This window comes from Tachyglossus aculeatus, chromosome 26 (assembly GCF_015852505.1).
Source record: "Tachyglossus aculeatus isolate mTacAcu1 chromosome 26, mTacAcu1.pri, whole genome shotgun sequence".
Taxonomy (NCBI): domain Eukaryota; kingdom Metazoa; phylum Chordata; class Mammalia; order Monotremata; family Tachyglossidae; genus Tachyglossus; species Tachyglossus aculeatus.
Window position 1 is genome coordinate 15,767,272 of NC_052091.1, and position 18,517 is coordinate 15,785,788.

The 18,517-nt window shown below is 52.2% G+C and overlaps 1 protein-coding gene across 1 annotated transcript in view; it reads left to right on the forward strand.

The window, feature by feature from the left end:
* EDC3 (enhancer of mRNA decapping 3) overlaps window positions 1-18,517 on the forward strand; it is a 39,672-nt gene that overhangs the window by 17,864 nt on the left and 3,291 nt on the right. Inside the window, exons 5-6 of the mRNA XM_038767162.1 lie at window positions 14,122-14,275; window positions 17,652-17,869. Of these exons, the coding sequence (XP_038623090.1) occupies window positions 14,122-14,275; window positions 17,652-17,869 (372 nt within the window). The remainder of the gene's footprint in view (window positions 1-14,121; window positions 14,276-17,651; window positions 17,870-18,517) is intronic.

An 18,517-nucleotide genomic window follows, 5' to 3' on the forward strand; every position in this document is an offset into this window, starting at 1 on the left:
AGTGGGAAGCAGTGTAACCTAGTAGAAAGAGCAAGGGCCTGGGAGTTAGAGGACCGGGATTCTAATCCCAGTTTTGCCACTTGCCTGCTGTGTGACCTTGGACGGGTCACCTAACTTCTCTGTGCCTCGGTTACCTCATCTGTAAACTGGGGTTTAAAACTGTGAGCCCATGAGGGACGTGAACTATGTTCCACGTGGTTAGCTTGTACGTAATCTATCCCAGTGCTTAGTACAGTGCTTGGCATATAGTAAGTGCTTAACAAATACCATTTTTAAAAAAAAGTATGCAAGTGGCACAGAAGTGTTGAGGGGACAGGTGGGGAGGGTATAACCCTGGCAGAGAAGAAATGAATGCTTATTCCCTTGTTCAGTACCAGTAACTAAGGAAAACTCTTGTGTAAGCATGGTTTTAAATCTGAATAGAGACCCTGTCTTCCTGGCACCCTGATATGGTGCAGTTCTGTTTTTTCACACTATTTGGAGGAAACGTTGATTTACGTGGGAAAGCCCTAGGGGAGTGATGCACTCTGAGTTAGATAAATTGACGTCGGGGAACATGGACTAGATCTGGGAACTTTGAATACCTGTAGTAGGGCAGGGGTTGGCAGGAGGGCGAAGCAGCGTGGCTTAGTGGAAAGTGTACGGGTTTGGAAAGCAGAGGACCTGGGTTCTAATCCTAGCCCCATTGGTTGCCTGTTGTGTGGCCTTGGGCAAGTCACTTCTCTGGGCCTCAGTGTCCTCATCTGTAAAATGGGGATTTAAATACCTGTTCTCCCTCCTCAATAATAATAATAATGATAATGGTATTTATTAAGCGCTTACTATGTGCAAAGTACTGTTCTAAGCGCTGGGGAGGATACAAGGTGATTAAGTTGTCCCACGTGGGGCTCACAGTCTTAATCCCCATTTTACAGATGAGGGAACTGAGGCACAGAGAAGTTGTGACTTGCCCAAAGTCACACAGCTGACAGTTGGCGGAGCCAGACTGGGAGCCCCATGTGGAATGGGGACTGTGTCCAACCTGATTATCCTGTGTCTGCCCCAGTGCTCAAATTTTTGTCTGTGTCTCTGCCTGTCTCTCTGTTTGTCTCTCTCTCTCTCTCCCCGTGTTTCTGGGTCTGTCTCTTTCTCCTCGCTGCAGGGTGTGGCCACCCTCTAATGGGCAAGGAAAAGTCAGGAGGGAATCAGTAACCTGTTCAGTGTTCAGCTGAAAGACTGAAGAGGCTTCACCTCCAGAAAGAGGGATGGTTTCCCGAGGGGCTGTGGGTTCCTTGTCCTTGGGGAAAACCAGCAACCCCATCAGGGCCTGAGGTAGCCGAAGGCTCCAGGGACGAAGCTTTTCCTCGCCCGGTTCTGAGAGGGCAAGTCGGTTCTCAACAGCCCAGTCCCCTCGGGCCCCTCCTCCTCCCTGTTTTTTCCCCTGAAGGTCTGGCATGGGCTACTCTCAGCAGAGCCCCCGGGTTTGCCCACATTCATTCAATCGTATTTATTGAGCGCTTACTGTGTGCAGAGCACTGTACTAAGCGCTTGGCACTAAGTGCTTGGTACTAAGCCCACATCAGTCCACCCTCGGGGAGTTGGGAGAGGGGCCGCAGCATGTCGGCTACCTCTGCAGCCTCTTGACGGGCAGGAATTCACGACATACAAGGGACATGGGGGATGGCTACATCAGTGTTGAGTGGCCTTAAGTAGGGAAGTCAAGAGCAGGGAAGCAATCGAACACTTTCCCTTCCTGTGAATCAGCCTGGGAAAGTTTTCCTGACCTGAATTTAACCAAGTGTGGAAGGAAGTGACTCTTGTGTTCTCTCTCTCTCTCTCTCTCTCTTTTTATTTTATGGTATTTGTTAAGCACTTAGCATGTGCCAGACACCGTACTAAGCGCTGTGATAGACACAAGGTATTCTGGTGGATATAGTTCCCATCCCACTTGAGGTTCACAATCTTAATCCCCATTCGACAGATGATGTAACTGAGGCCCAGCGAAGCGAAGGTCATACAGCACAAAAGTGGCGGAGCCGGAATTAGCCCCCAGATCCTTCTGACGTCCAAGTCCGTGCTCTAGCCACTTGGCTACACTGCTTCTCCTCTTACCCTCCTCGCCTCTGTTCTCTCACCTAAAAGCTGTTGACTAAAAAGGGCTCTCGGGTACGTTGACACTCCTTACCCTCGGTTGCCACCACCGAGAATATTCAAAAGCAACCCCTCGGGTCAGTCAATCAGTGGTATTTATTGAGCGTTTACTGTGTGCAGGGCAATGTATTAAGTGCTTGGGAGAGTTTAGTGCAACAGCCACGTTCCCTGCCCACAACGAGCTCACAGTCTAGAGGGATTCGAGCCAAGGCCTGGGACCGGGCATTGCGGGGGCAGTGCCAGCGCTGCCCGTTTGCCATGAGACAGGAGCAGGGCGATGGTGCGGGTGATGCTCACCCCCCGGGGGGATTCTGGCAGCGTTGGAGACCCTCTGCCCCGGCCAAGCTGGAGGAGGGAGACGGCAGCGGCCAGAATCTCTCTTTCCTCCCCACCCGCTCTCCCCAGATGGGCTCCTGGTGGAAATGTCGCAAGTGTTGACACGGAACAAGAAGGCTTCCAACTCTGGGCTTTGCACGTTCCTTCTGGTGTCTTTGCCGCCCGACGCGGTTGCGGGAGGGAGCGGGGGAGAGGAGGTCCGTTGTTGGGTAGGGATTGTTTCTATTTGTTGCCGAATGGTACTTTCCAAGCGCTTAGTACAGTGCTCTGCACACAGTAAGCGCTCAATAAATACGATTGAGTGAATGAATGAATGAGTCTCCAGCTTCTCCCCATAAACCTCGGCTCAGACTGGCCAAGGAGGTCAGGGAGCTGATTGGAAAAACACCTCTCCAGCCTCTGGCGAAGCAGCTAATTTTAGTCTTTTGTTTGACCCGGCCCTTTTCTCTCTGGAAAACATTTCAGGCCTCTGGCCCTGTTGTTGGCTCTTGCCGGTGGGTTTTTTTTCTTTTTCCTTTTTTTTTTTTTTTAATGACAGCCCTCAGATGCAGTAGACTGGCTGCTTCTCTGAGTTAGTGATGGCCTAAGAACCTCCCAGTTGGGTCAGTTCCGAAGTCCGTGTCCAGGGTTACAACTGACCTCGAGTCAAGATGGAATCCAGTTGCCTTTGGGAGCTCTGTGGGGCTTAGGGTTGGTTTTCGGGTCACTTAGTCTGGGCCCGGGAACACGCCTCAAAATGGCCAGTAAAGCTTTCCTGGTGACGAAGTATTCCCAGAAGGGTGTGTGTATAGCAGCACTGAGTCTTCCGAGGACAACTCTACTTTGTAGTTCTTCTTCTCTGAAGTGCTATCAATCAATCAGTGGTACTTACTGTGTGCAGAGCACTGTACTAAACACTTGGGAATGTGCAGTACAACAATATAACAGACGCATTCCCTGCCCACAGCAAGCTTCCTCATAATTGTAGTATTTAAACCCCCACTTTGTGCCAAGCCCTCACTTTGTGCCAAGCCCTCTTCTAGACACAGGGGTAGTAGATACAAAAGAATCAGATTAGACACAGTCGCTGTCCCACTTGAGGCTCGTAAAGCAGGAGGGAGGACAGGGGTAGGGACTGTCTCTATATGTTGCCAATTTGTACTTCCCAAGCGCTTAGTACAGTGCTCTGCACATAGTAAGCGCTCAATAAATACGATTGATGATGATGATGATGATGTCGTCTTAGTGGTGAGGAAACTGAGGTTTGTTTCGTCTCTTAGCCCAGGCTGCTTCCGCCGCCTCTGTCTTTCGCTGTTCCAAAGCCACCAGTCCCCCGACAAGCTCCTTGTGTCCATTTAATAGGAGCAGATCTTAATGCTGCTGAGGAGCAGATAGGAAAGCAACTGTGAACTTTTTTTCTAATTTAAAGCTTTTACGATTGAAATGGTCAGTAAAAAAAAAAACCCACCTGAGGGCAGTTAAGGAGAAATGATTTTTTGCGGTCAGAGAAAGCTTGCGAATCAATCAGTTTTACTTACTGAGCACTAACTGTGTGCAGAACACTATACTTTGCACTTGGGAAAGTATAACTGACACATTCCCTGCCCACAACCAGCTTACAGTCTAGAGGGGGAGGCAGATATTAATATAAATAAATTATGGATATGTACATAAGTGCTGTGGGACTCGGGGTAGGGGGGATGAATCAAAATACGGTGTTTTCCTCCCCTCTCCCCGCCACTCCCAATTCAGGGTGCCACTTTTCACCTTTAAGCTTTCCTTTCAGGCGTTGGATACAGCAGGAAACTCGGATTGCTGTGGAGGTCGGCCTCCTTCCCACCCGCCCCACCAAAAGGTGTAATTACATGAGAGATCCGCGCCCCGGGGCTGGAACAGAGCCTCCGTTCCGCACCAGTTGCACATTCTCCCTGGGAATGGGAAAATTGAATAATTTGAGCCACAGGGATTTATCGGAGGAACAGAATGTAAATTACAACTGTTGGATCTAGGCCAGGACACCTGCTTCAACACACCTACTCTCGCATGAAATGTCACGCAACTTTCTAATGACCACGGCTCCCGACGTTTTGTGCGTGCCAGCCGGCTCCGCTGGATCGGGCCGCTGCCCATCCAGAGAGCCCCTCTGGGCTAGACGCTCGTTGCGGGCAGGGAATCTGCTGTCTCTTTTGGGTTTGTACTCTTTCAGGCGTTGAGTACAGTTGCTCTGCACACAGTGAGCACTCAGTAAATACCACTGATGATGATGATAGCCTCCAGAGTCCGTGACCCTAAAGGGGTCTGGAATCCGTCAGGGTGCTGAATCTCCATGAACGGAAAGGGGTTGTTTCATTATTATTATTTTTTTTATGGTGGCAGGCACTGTCCCAAGCTCTGGATTAGATATAAATTAATCAGGTTGGACGTAATCCCTGTCCCACACGGGGCTCACAGTCTTAATCCCCATTTCACAGATGAGGGAACTGAGGCCCGGAGAAGTTAAGTGACTTGCCCAAGGTGTCTCAGGAGATAACTGGCAGAGCTGGGGTTAGAACCCAGGCCCATGCTCTCTCCACAGGCCACGCTGTTTGGGTTGTTAGCCCAAGCCTTCCAGCCGAGACACCGAACTGAGGTCCTGACCCCCTGGGAGGTCATTAGAAATCTTGTGACATCTTAGGCAAGAGGAGAGCTATTGGCGTAGGTGCCCTGGCCAAACTCCAGCCTCGGTAATTAGCGCTCTCCGGCCTTAAATTCCTTCCGGCGATCGGTTGGAAAAATCCTCGCGGGGTTACCGCCAGAATGCCGGAGTTTGATCGCAGAAGCCTTCCGAGGACAGTGGCGTGAGGGGCGTTTGAGGACGTTGGCTTGGTCCTTCTTCAGTACAGGTGGTCAGCTGGAACGGGAAGGGATTTGATTTTCTTTTTTTTAATTGTCCTGCTTATAATGTTGGCATCTGTTAAGCGCTTACTATGTGCAAGGCACTGTTCTCCGTCGATTCCCTAAGCCAGAAGCGGGACCGTTGGAAATTTTGCCGCTGTGTGTGTCTGTAGCCTGGCGAGAGGGTTCATGTGGCACCTTCGCCTCCAGTGAGGAAGGTCTGTGATGCTTGGAGAACTGGAGAAAGAGCAGTTTGGGTAGTGTTTGGGGCCGTAGAAATGCGCTGCTCTGACAGAAAATACTTGCAGGTAATCAACACTACTTGTTGAGCGTCTATTTTGTACAGGGCACTAATAATAGTAATAATAATACTGATGGTATTTGTTAAGCACTTACTATGTGTCCAGCACTGTTCTAAGCACTGGGGAAGATACAAGCTAATCAGGACGGGCGCAGTCCCTGTGTCAGTCATATTTATTGAGCGCTTACTGTGTCCCGATCACCGTAGTAAGCGCTTGGGAGAGTACAATATAGCAGACACATTCTCTGTCCCTCATGAAGCTCACAGTTTTAATCCCCATTATGCAGATGAGGTAACTGAGGCACGACAAGTGAAGCGACTTGCCGAAAGTCACACAGCAGACAAGTGGCAGAGCCAGGATTAGAACCCAGGTCCTTCTGATGCGCAGCCCCATGCTCTAACCATTAGGGCATGCTGCTTCCCCGTACTAACTGCTTCCTCCAGACTGTAAGATCGCCATGGATCGGCTATGTTGTCCTCTCTCCCAAGTGCTTAGTACAGTGCCCTCAGTTCAGTACAGTAAATGCTCAATAAATACTGTTGACTGGGAACGTACTGTGCAACAGAGTCGGTAGACACGATCCCTGCTGCAGCAGGTTAAAGGCCTTTTGGGGCGCAAAGCTCTGTCGGAGAGGTGGTCGGACGGTGGAAGTCGGAAACCCAATTCCCCCTGTCTTGGGGGGCTTAGGATCTTTTGGGGGGGTCTTCTGTCTGCTTAGAAGAGTGATCCCAGCGTGGCTCAGTGGAAAGAGCCCGGGCTTTGGAGTCAGAGGTCTTGGGTTCGGATCCCGGCTCCACCACAAGTCTGCTGTGTGACCTTGGGCAAGTCACTTAACTTCTCTGAGCCTCCGTTACCTCATCTGTAAAAATGGGGATTAAGACTGTGAGCCCCACGTGGGACAACTTGATCACATTGTATCCCCCCCAGCGCTGAGAACAGTGCTTTGCACATAGTAAGCGCTTAACAAATGCCATCATTATTATTATTATTATTATTATTATTATTATTATTATTGTTATCCCCATCGATCTTGTGGCTCATCTGGATTGGGGAGGACTCCTTGTGGGCCCTAAACTCAAGTCTCCCTGAATCCCTACAGCTGCTACTGGGCTGGGATCAGAGCCTTAAAAAAATCCCCGCTTCCACCTTAGAAACGCTCACATGCCTACCTCCGAGCTGAACGGTGACGTCCTTGAGTCAATCAGTGGTATTTATTGAGCACTTACTGTGTGCAGAGCACTGTACCGAGCGCTTGGGAGAGTATACTACAACAGAGTTGAAAGATGCGCTCTCTGCCCCCGAGGAGTTTCCAGTCTAGAGCGGTAGACAGACATTAATATAAATAAATTATCTCTTTTACGGTATTTGAACGCTTACTGTGTGTCCAGCATTGCTCTGAGAACTGGGGTGGGTGTGTGGTGTAGTGAATAGAGCATAGGCCTGGAAATCAGAAGGTCACGGGTTCTAATCCCTGCTCCGCCACCAGCCCGCTGTGTGACCTTGGACAAGTCACTTTTCTGGGCCTCATTTACTTCACGTGTAAAATGGCGATTGAGACAGGGAGCCCCATGTGGGATAGGGACCCTGTCCAACCCGATCTGCTTGTATCTGTTCACCCCAGCGCATAGTACAGTGCCTGGCACGTAGTGAGCGCTCAACAAATGCCACAGGTATTATTATTAATCAGGTCGGGCATAGTCCCTGTCCCATAATAGGCTCCGAGTTGAAGTAGGATGTGTACGTGAGTGTCGTGGGGCAGAGGGAGGGGTGAATACCAAGTGCCCAGAGGAGACAGATCCAAATGCATGGATGATGCAGAACTGAGGCTAGCTTGGATAATTGCCCTCTTGCCCTCCCTCCAGAGAACTCAGGATTGGCTGTCCAGTCAGCCCCAATTAATGTGGCTAATTAGCTTTCTGCTTGTATGCAGGGACCATATTTTCCTAGTGACTGTGGCAGTGACTGACCCCTTTTTTTTGCCCCCAGCCTGTGACCCCAGGATGCTTTACCACCCTTCCATTCCTGCCTCCCCGCGCTATCCACCGCCCAGTAAAACTGTGGCCGGATTTCCGTGCCGTGGATGAGCGATGGTGACGTTTTTCCTTTATTCTGCCCCGAGCCGGAGAGGCGAACGTGGAGGGTCTGTTGGGCGGAAGCAGCAGTCGAAAGGGCCTCCTAGCCTGCGGGATTAGGTCCGTGTCCCGGCCTTCACCCACCCTGATGGGGCCAACAGAACAGAGGGGCCTGCGTTGGCGGCGTTATGTCCCGTGACATATAGCGCACGTGATTTCCCAGAGGGTCCGCTCTCGACCCCACCTCTGTACGTCCGGCTGCCCTGGCAGCATCATCCGCCCGCTGAGAACCGCTGATCCCGAGAGCCGCTCCGCCTGTCCTAGTATCCGCTCCTTCCCGGGAGGGAGAGGAGGGTGATCTGGGGTGGGCCTGGGAGCAGAAGAGCGCAGTGCGTCTCTAGACGAGAAGCCCCACTGTGGGGGACAGGGACCGGTTCCGACCCCATGGGTATCTCTTCCGATGCTCGGAACATCGCTTGGCGTGTCGTCAGAGCTTAATAAATACCGTCGTTGGAAATGTGATGAATTATTCTGAGGGAGGAGAGGAGGTTTGCTAACGAACCGCCCCGGTGCCCCCACCAAGCTCCGGACTCCCCGGCTCTCCCATTTGGAGAATCTCCGGCTCAGGGTGGCGCCCGGAGTCCTGTCGAAAGGGTCCTCTCCAGGTGCTACGTGGGGAAGCGGGAGAGGCCCGGGGGAAGGAGGGGAGAAGCTGGCCCCCTGCCCCAGAAACCCGGGGACGTGCGGACGAGGAGCCGGAGGGCGGGGACGATGGGTGAGGCGTGGAGAGATGCCTCCGTGCGGGCCGGGAGGGTGGAGAAGGGGTGAGAAGGAACGTGTGAGGCCCGGGAAGTCAAGCCCCGGGAGAAGGGTAAGGAGGCGTCCGGTGGAAGCCAGGAACGGACAGAGACCTCGATTCGTCCTGTTTGTGTTCCCCCACGCCTCTCCCCGCCCACGGCTGGGGTCGGCGCGGGTCAGCCCCCCGTCCACTCTTCTGGGCAGCATGCGGGCTTCCGTAGACACTTTCTCAGCACCCCGAAGTTCAATCGGATTTCAAACCGTGCCTTGCGTGCCACGAAATTGTTATAATTATATCTCCCTTTTTTCCCAGGCAGCTGTAAAATCTGTATTAGTATTAAGAGAAACCCTGCCGACCTATTTTACCGCCTTGATTCCCCAGCAGTAAAAATCCACCTTCCAACCCAAACATAATTAGGTTTGGCAGGCGTTCAGGTTTTTTTTTTCTCCCCCCCTTCCCTCGGCGGTGTTATTGTTTGCCGTTTGACACGCCACGTCCCTGATTCCCTTCCGCCGGAGTTTATCTTCCTCCCGTGGCCTGTTTCTGATAAGCCGGTCCGACCGGTCAGACTTTGCGTGTGTGCTCCGAAGGGAAGTTTTCTTGGCGCTCGCACGCTCCTGTCAGAAAGCAATTAGGGCAAAGTGTGATGTCGGTTGGGTCCCGGCTGTCGTGCCGGCCCCGGCGCTGGGCTGGGTTTCGCCTCGTCTTTCTCTAGGCTACGAAAACACGCCCCGTACGTTAACGCTCGCCTCCCGGAGCGGGTCCTGAGCGGCGGGGGGCCCGCGGGTGACAAGCACGCGACTTCCCACACGCCACCTGGCCCGGGTGATGCCAAAGGGCGGCCCGAGGAGCCCCCGCATCCTGGACGGGGGTGACCCGCCTCCAGGCCGAGATTCCCGACTGGAGGACGGGTTGTCCCCCCCCCCGTCCCTCCCGGGGCTGGAGAAGTGAGGCCCGACGAGGGAACGGGTCCCCCGAGTGAAAGCCAACCTCGCGTGACTCTGTGGAGGGTAAGAGGGCGGACCGACCGGAGGCGGGCAAGCGTGTGACTCGGCGGACGGATGGTGAGTGGCTTATGACTCCCCGCGTCCAATCAAGTTTTCATCGCTGCTGTCAACGGTCCTCAGTTATTTCTGATCGTGCACGCGGCGGTCACGAAACGGGCCCCGTCGGTGGCCGCGGCGCCGCACGGCTAACATGCCAGTCCGGGAGGCCCCGCCCGCTGCCCGGGAGCCACCCCGGCCGGGAGGAGGGGAAATGGAAGCGGTTGCCGCGTTGGAGGCGGGTGAAGACGGCAGGGGCCTAAGACCAAGCGGCTGTTCTGCCCTCAGAGGAGAGACCCTCCGAGCGAGGCCGAGGGGCTGCGGCGTGGCACAGTGGCAAGAGCCCGGCCTTTGGAGTCAGAGGTCGTGGGTTCCAATGCCGCCTCTGCCACTTATAAGCCGTGCGGCTTTGGGCAAGGCACTTAACTCCTCCGGGCCTCAGTTCCCTCCTCTGTAAAATGGGGGTGAAGACTGTGAGTCCCACGTGGGACAGCCTGATTACCTCGTATCTACCCCAGCGCTTAGAACAGTGCCTTGCACATAGTAAGGGCTTAACAAATACCAACGTTATTATGATTATTATCCTCTCAAGTAGCTTGCTGGCTCGGAGCCGCTGCCAGAAAGGGAAGCGGCCCCCGGCGGGGTCAGAACCAGATGCGCCCTCCCCTCCCCGGCACGCTTCTGGTCAAAAAGAGAAGCAGTGGGGCCCAGTGGATAGTCCGGCGCGGTTCCGGGAGTCGAGGGAAGCGGCGTAGCTTAGTGGGAAGAGCGCGGGCTGGAAAGTCAGAGGACGTGGGTTCTAATTCTCTTGCCTGCTGGGTGACCTTGGGCAAGCCACTTAACTTCTCTGTGCCTCAGCTACCTCATCTGTAAAATGGGGGTTAAGACGGTGAGCCCCACGTGGGACAATCTGATTACCTTGTATATAGCCTCGCGCTTAGAACAGTGCTCGGCACGTAGCGCTTAACAAATACCATCCTCGTTATTACTATTATTTACTTGCCTGGGCCTCAGTTGCCTCATTTGTAAAATGGGGGTTGAGACTTTGAGCCCCACGTGAGGCAGGGACTATTCAACCTAGAGAAGCAGCGTGGCTCAGTGAGAAGAGCCCGGGCTTGGGAGTCAGAGGTCATGGGTTCTAATCCCGGCTCCGCCACTTGTCAGCTATGTGACTTTGGGCAAGTCATTTCACTTCTCTGTGCCTCAGTTACCTCATCTGTACAATGGGGATTAAAAGTGTGAGCCCCACATGGGACAACCTGACTACCTTGTACCCCCCCACAGCGCTTAGAGCAGTGCTTGGCACATAGTAAGCACTTAACAAATGCCATCATTATTATTATTATGATTAATTAGCTTGTATCCACTCCAGCGCTTCATACAGGTGCCTGGTGCGAAGTAAGCGCTTAACAAATACCACAATTATTATTATTATGTCAGCCTCTCTGTGCTTCAGTTCCCTCATCTGTAAAATGGGGATTGATAGGGTGAGCCCCATGTGGGACAGGGACTGTGTCCGACCTGACTAGCTTGTTTCTTCTCCAGCGCTTAGTACAGTGCCTGACAAACAGTAAGCGCTTAACAAATACCACAAAAAGAAAAAAGAGAGACCTTGGTAGGGACCGTCTCTATATGTTGCCAACTTGTACTTCCCAAGCGCTTAGTACAGTGCTCTGCACACAGTAAGCGCTCAATAAATACGATTGATTGGAGCCTGGCAGACACTGATGAGGCAGGCTGTCAGCCCATTGTGGGCAGGGAACGTGCCTACCGATTCCGTTGTATTCTCCCAAGCGCTGAGTTCGGTGCTCTGCAGGCAGGAAGCGCTTGATAGATTCATTCATTCATTCAGTCGTATTTATTGAGCGCTTACTGTGTGCAGAGCACTGTACTGAGCGCTTGGGAAGTACAAGTCGGCAGCATATAGAGACGATCCCTACCCGACAACGGGCTCACGGTCTAGAAGAGGGAGACAGACAACAAAACAAAACTTGTGGACCAGTGTCAAGTCGTCATTGCCGTCATTATTCTTCCAGCACGTAGTACAGTGCTTTGCACATACTAAGCGCTTAATAAGTGCCATCATTATTATTATTATTATCAGAATAAATAAAAATAAAGCTAGGTGCGCATCATTAACAAAATAAATGGATCGATTGAGATCTCAGATCCCTGCCGTACACGTGGCTGGGGGTCTGCACTATGCGAAGGAAGAGCTGCTCGAGCGTGTGTTGCGTTCCCTGGGTAGCCTGGAGGGTGTGGGGTCCCGGCCTCTCCGAGCCGTTAAATCCACCCGAGCGTACGGGTCCACCCGCCCCAACCGCCCCCTTGCCACCTTTGCAGTCGAGGGCTCGCGTCGCGTCGCCTCTGGCCGGATGACTTGGGCAGACGCCGACCTGAACACCCGATGGGCCCCGGGGTGGGCCGGAGGATCTCCGGGAACGGCGCGGCCTGACTTGGAGGCTTCGGTTGCCATCAGTCAATCTGGGGGGATTTATCATTCATTCATTCAGTTGTATTTATTGAGCGTTATCGTTCATTCATTGTCGTATTCATTCATTCATTCTCCAATCGTATTTATTGAGCGCTTACTGTGTGCAGAGCACCGTCCTGAGCACTTGGGAAGTACAAGTCGGCACCATATAGAGACAGTCCCTACCCAATAACGGGCTCACCAGTCTAGAAGCGGGAGGCGGAAAACAAAACGAAACACGTAGACAGGTGTCAGAATCGTCAGAACAAACAGAGCTAAAGCTTATTGAGTTGTGCAGAGCGCTGGACTAAGCGCTTGGGAGAGGACAAGTGCAGCGGAATTAGCAGACACGTCCCCCGCCTTGGAGACTGAGGCGTGAAATGCTACCGGCGCAGGTGCCAGCCTGCCACCTTGCCCTCATCCCTGAAAGGCTGGCTGCTAATCAGTCGACCTACCCCTGGTATTTATTGATCCCTTATTTTGTGCAGAGCACTGTACTACGCGCTTGGGAGAGTTTTAAGTGACCGTGTGATCTGTTTTGTATCACCAAGCCCGCTGAAGGTCTCAAGCCCGCTGTTGGGTAGGGGCCGTCTCTATATGTTGCCAAGCTCTGCACACAGTAAGCGCTCAATAAATACGATTGAATGAATGAATTAATCCCCAGTTCCCACCAGGGTCTCCCTGATGAACTAGAAAACAGAGTGTGGGTCCTCGCTTCGTGTCTTGATGCCTAATCCCTCACCGTGGGCTTTAGCGCGGCCGGACCCGTGGGATTTAATCATCCGCCGTTAACACGCACCTGCTAGAGCCGTGACTAACTCCCGCCAGATCCCGGGGATCAGAAATACTTTATTGGAATGCTTGTTGCCGGCTCTCAATTACTCAACCCGGCGTGGCCTAGTGGAAAGAGCAGGGGCCGGGAGGCAGGGGACCCAGGTTCCGATCCCGGCTCTGCCACTCGTCTGCTGTGACACCTCTGGGCAGGTCACTTCACTTCCCCTGGGCCTCAGTTCCCCCGTCTGTAAGATGGAGATTAAGACTGAGCCCTACGTGGGACGAGGCCGCGGTGCTTCGAACAGAACCTGGCACATAGTAAGCGTTTAACAAATACAATGAAAAAACTCCCCCAAACTACAGAGGCCCACGGTGGAGGATGAGAGTAAGTAGTCTAGAGGTATTCAGCAGGGGAATTGGCAGGAGAGATGTCTTGACCACACCTTATCTTGTCTTTCCGTGCCGATTTCCTAAATCACCCCACCACCCTCATGTGGGTCCTCTAACTCCAACCGCCTCACGTTACGTCGATCTCAGGTTTCTCGCCGCCGTCCCCTCGTCCACGTCCTTCCTCTGGCTCGGAACTCCCTCTCCTGTTGTACCCAGCGCTTAGAACAGTGCTTTGCACATAGTAAGCGCTTAACAAATGCCATCATCATCATTATTATTATTATCCAAATGGTATTTCATTCCTTCGTTCATTCAATCGTATTTATTGAGCGCTTACTGTGTGCAGAACACTGGACTGAGCGCTTGGGAAGTACAAGTTGGCAACATGTAGAGACGGTCCCTACCCAACAGTGGGCTCACAGTCTAGATAAGCGCTTACTTTGCGTCAAACCCAGCCCAGGGGCAGATTCAGGTTAATCAGTCCAGATCCATTCCCTTTCCCACACGGGGCTCAGAGTCTAACTAGGAGGGAGAACAGACATTGAATCCCCATCGTACAGTGGAGGGAACTGAGGCACAGAGAAGTTACGTGAGTTGGCCGGGGCACACACCAAACGAGGGGCAGAGCCGGGATTAGAACCCAGGTTCTCTGCCATCCAGCCCCGTGCTTTTTGCACGAGGCCACGCTGCTATGGTTGACAGTTTGCAGTTGAGGAAACTGAGGCACAGAGAAGTTGAACTTGTCCAAGGTCACAGCAGGCGAGTAGTGGTCCCGCCCCCGGCCGACTCCATCTCTGAGGGCCGTGGAAACTAGCTGAGGTGGGCCCGGCCCTCGAGGGTGGGAGGGAGGGAAGGTCTCGGGCAGCAGCGCTTTGCCAGGCACCCGCCGGAAGCCTCTTTTTGCCTGACTTGCTTTTCTCTCTCTCTCCCTCTGTCTGCGGGGTCACAGACTCTGGCCTGGTGGTTCCATGTGTCTCCTACGAACTGCACAAAAAGCTGCTGTCGGTGGCGGAGAAGCACGGGCTGACGCTGGAACGGAGGCTGGAGATGACGGGGGTCTGCGCCAGCCAGATGGCCCTGACCCTGCTCGGGGGACCCAACAGGTAAAGGCCCCGGGCGCGGACTCCTTAGCTTCTCTCCCTCTGCCCGTCGGGCGGCATGGCCCCGTCGATTAAATCGCGCGGAGCAGCTGTGGTGCCAAGGTGGGACCGGTGCCACCCGGGACACCCCCACCCGCCCTCCAGTCCTCCTGGAGAGCAGGCTGGGAGTCAGGTGGGCACCCTGCTGCCCCTTGGGCTCCCGAGATTTCTGCGGCTTCAAAGCAGAACAGAGGGTGCCCGGGGGATGGTTTAGAGGCTCGACCCCGCTGGCACCCTCACGTCTCGACCAGGCTTTGGCCCTGCAGGTGACGCTCGCCCGAGCCGGCGCCGTTCCCTCGGATCCTGGCCTGTCGCTCCGGGGCAAGCCCTGAAACTGGGCTGGAGGCCAAGTTGACGTTTATTCATTCATTCATTCATTCATTCATTCATTCATTCATTCATTCAATCGTATTTATTGAGCGCTTACTGTGTGCACAGCACTGTACTAAGCGCTTGGGAAGTCCAAGTTGGCAACATCTAGAGACGGTCCCTACCCATCAGTGGGCTCACAGTCTAGAAGGGGGAGACGGACAACAAAACATTTTAACAAAATAAAATAAATAGAATAAATATGTACAAATAAAATAGAGTAATAAATTCATTCAGTCATTCAATCGTATTTATTGAGCGCTTATTGTGTGCAGAGCACTGGACTAAGCGCTTCGGAAGTCCAAGTTGGCAACATCTAGAGACGGTCCCTACCCAACAGCAGGCTCACAGTCTAGAAGCGGGAGACAGACAACAAAACATATTAACAAAATAAAATAAATAGAATAAATATGTACAGATAAAATAGAGTAATAAATTCATTCATTCATTCAGTCGTATTTATTGAGCGCTTACTGTGTGCAGAGCACTGTACTAAGTGCTTGGGAAGTCCAAGTTGGCAACATCTAGAGACGGTCCCTACCCAACAGCGGGCTCACAGTCTAGAAGCGGGAGACGGACAGCAAAACATATTAACAAAACAAAATAAATAGAATAAATATGTACAAATAAAATAGAGTAATAAATTCATTCATTCATTCAGTCGTATTTATTGACTGCTTACTGTGTGCACGGCACTGTACTAAGCGCTTGGGAAGTCCAAGTTGGCAACATCTAGAGACGGTCCCTACCCAACAGCGGGCTCACAGTCTAGAAGGGGGAGACGGACAACAAAACATATTAACAAAATAAAATAAATAGAATAAATATGTACAAATAAAATAGAGTGATAAATTCATTCATTCATTCAGTCGTATTTATTGAGCGCTTATTGTGTGCAGAGCACTGGACTAAGCGCTTCAGAAGTCCAAGTTGGCAACATATAGAGACGGTCCCTACCTAACAGCGGGCGCCGTTCCCTCAGATCCTGGCCTGTCGCTCCGGGGCAAGCCCTGGAACCGGGCTGGAGGCCAAGTTGACTTTTATTCATTCATTCATTCATTCAATCGTATTTATTGAGCGCTTACTGTGTGCAGAGCACTGTACTAAGCGCTTGGGAAGTCCAAGTTGGCAACATCTAGAGACGGTCCCTACCCAACAGCGGGCTCACAGTCTAGAAGGGGGAGACAGACAACAGAACAAGACATATTAACAAAATAAAATAAATAGAATAAATATGTACAAGTAAAATAGAGTAATAAATCCGTACAAACATATATACAGGTGCTGTGGGGAGGGGAGGGAGGGGGCTCAGTCTGGGACTGAAGGGTTTATCTCTTCAGTCAGTCCATCGGTGATACTTACTGAATCCTTTTTTTTAATGGCATTTGAGCACTGGCTGTGTGGCAGGCACTGTACTAAGTGATGATGGCATTTATTAAGCGCCTATTATGTGCAAAGCACTGTTCTAGGTGTAAGGTTGTCAGATTGGACAGAGTCCCCGTCCCGCTTGGGGCTCACGGTCTTAGTCCCCATTTTGCAGATGAGGTAACGGAGGCCCAGAGAAGTGAAATGGCTCTCCCTGGGTCCCACAACAGATAAGTAAGGGGCCGGGATTAGAACCCAGATCCTTCTGACTCCCAAGCCCACGCTCTATCCACTAGGCCCCGTTGCTTCTCACCTTCCTTGTGCCGAGCACTGTACTGGGCACTTGGGAAAATACATCGTAGAGTTGGTAGGCGCGATCCGTGCCCTCAGACAGAGAAGCAGCATGGCCTAGTGGGCAGAGCACGGGCCCGGAACTCAAGAGGACGTGGGTTCTTATTCCGGTCCACCACATATTGGCTGTGTGACCTTAGGCTTAACTGCTCTGTGCCTCAGTTAACCTCACCTGTAAAATGGGAATTACGAGCGAGAGCCCCCGTGGGACGTGGACTGCATCCAATCTGATGAGATTATATCTGGCCCAATGCTTAGTACAGCGCCTGGCACGTAGTAAGTGCTTAACAAGTGTCATTTTAAAAAAACAACCTGCAGTCTACAGGGGCGACGGACACTAAAATGGATCACAGCTAGAGGAAATAGGAGAGAATAATAATAATGATGGCATTTATTAAGCGCTTACTATGTGCAAAGCACTGTTCTAAGCGCTGTTCTAAGAATAAGGATGGGGATGATGACTGTGAGCCCCCCGTGGGACAACCTGATCACCATGTATCCCCCCAGCGCTTAGAGCAGTGCTTTGCACATCCCCCCACCTTACCTCCTTCCCCTCCCCACAGCACCTGTATATATGTATATATGTTTGTACATATTTATTACTCTATTTTACTTGTACATATCTATTCCATTTATTTTATTTTGTTAATATGTTTTGTTCTCTGTCTCCCCCTTCTAGACTGTGAGCCCACTGTTGGGTAGGGACCGTCTCTATATGTTGCCAACTTGGACTTCCCAAGCGCTTAGTAAGCGCTCAATAAATACGATTGATTGATTGCACATAGCGCTTAACAAATGCCATTATTATTATCATCATCATCAGTCGTATTTATTGAGCGCTTACTGTGTGCAGAGCACTGTACTAAGCGCTGGGGAAGTACAAATTGGCAACATATAGAGACAGTCCCTACCCAACAGTGGGCTCACAGTCTAAAAGGGGGAGACAAAACCAAACATACTACAAAATAGAATAGATATGTACAAGTAAAATAGAGTGATAAATATGTACAAACATATATACATATATACAGGTGCTGTGGGGAAGGGAAGGAGGTAAGATGGGGGGGATGGAGAGGGCGACGAGGGGGAGAGGAAGGAAGGGGCTCAGTCTGGGAAGGCCTCCTGGAGGAGGTGAGCTCTCAGTAGGGTCTTGAAGGGAGGAAGAGAGCTAGCTTTGTCCTGGTTGGCAGGGTGATAAGCTGGTGGGCCTCGAGACCGGGCGACTGATGAGGTGACTCTCCTCCCCCTCCCGCAGGTTAAACCCCAAGAACGTTCACCAAAGGCCCACGGTGGCCCTGCTCTGCGGGCCCCACGTGAAGGGCGCCCAGGGCATCAGCTGCGGGCGGCACCTCGCCAACCACGATGTCCACGTCATCCTCTTCCTGCCCAACTTCGTCAAGATGCTGGAGTCCATCACCAACGAGCTGAGCCTCTTTAGCAAGACGCAGGGGCAGCAGGTGTCCAGCCTCAAAGGTGAGTGCCCCCCCCCCACCCCCCCACCCCACCCCCAAGGCGAGGGCTGGTGCACCTGCTGGGTCCCGCCGCAAGGGGGCAGCACCGGGGCCCGCAGCGCCCCAATAGGAAGGCCTAATCTGGCAGCGCCCTCTGGTGGCCGCAACTGGGACAGCCCCCCCATCATCATCAATCAATCAATCAATCAATCGTATTTATTGAGCGCTTACTGCGTGCAGAGCACTGTACCAAGCGCTTGGGAAGTCCAAGTTGGCAACATATAGAGACAGTCCCGACCCAGCAGTGGGCTCACAGTCTAGAAGGGGGAGACAGAGAACAAGACCAAACATACTAACAAAATAAAATATATAGAATAGATATGTACAAATAAATTAAATAAATAGAGTAAAAAAAATATGTACAAACATATATACATATATACAGGTGCTGTGGGGAAGGGAGGGAGGTAAGATGGGGGGATGGAGACGGGGACGAGGGGGAGAGGAAGGAAGGGGCTCGGTCTGGGAAGGCCAAGCACTGTTCTAAGCGCTGGGGAGGTTACAGGGCAATCAGGTCGCCCCACGGGGGGTGCTCCCAGGCTCCATCCCCATTTGACAGGTGAGGGAGTTGAGGCCCAGAGAATCAATCAATCAATCGTATTTATTGAGC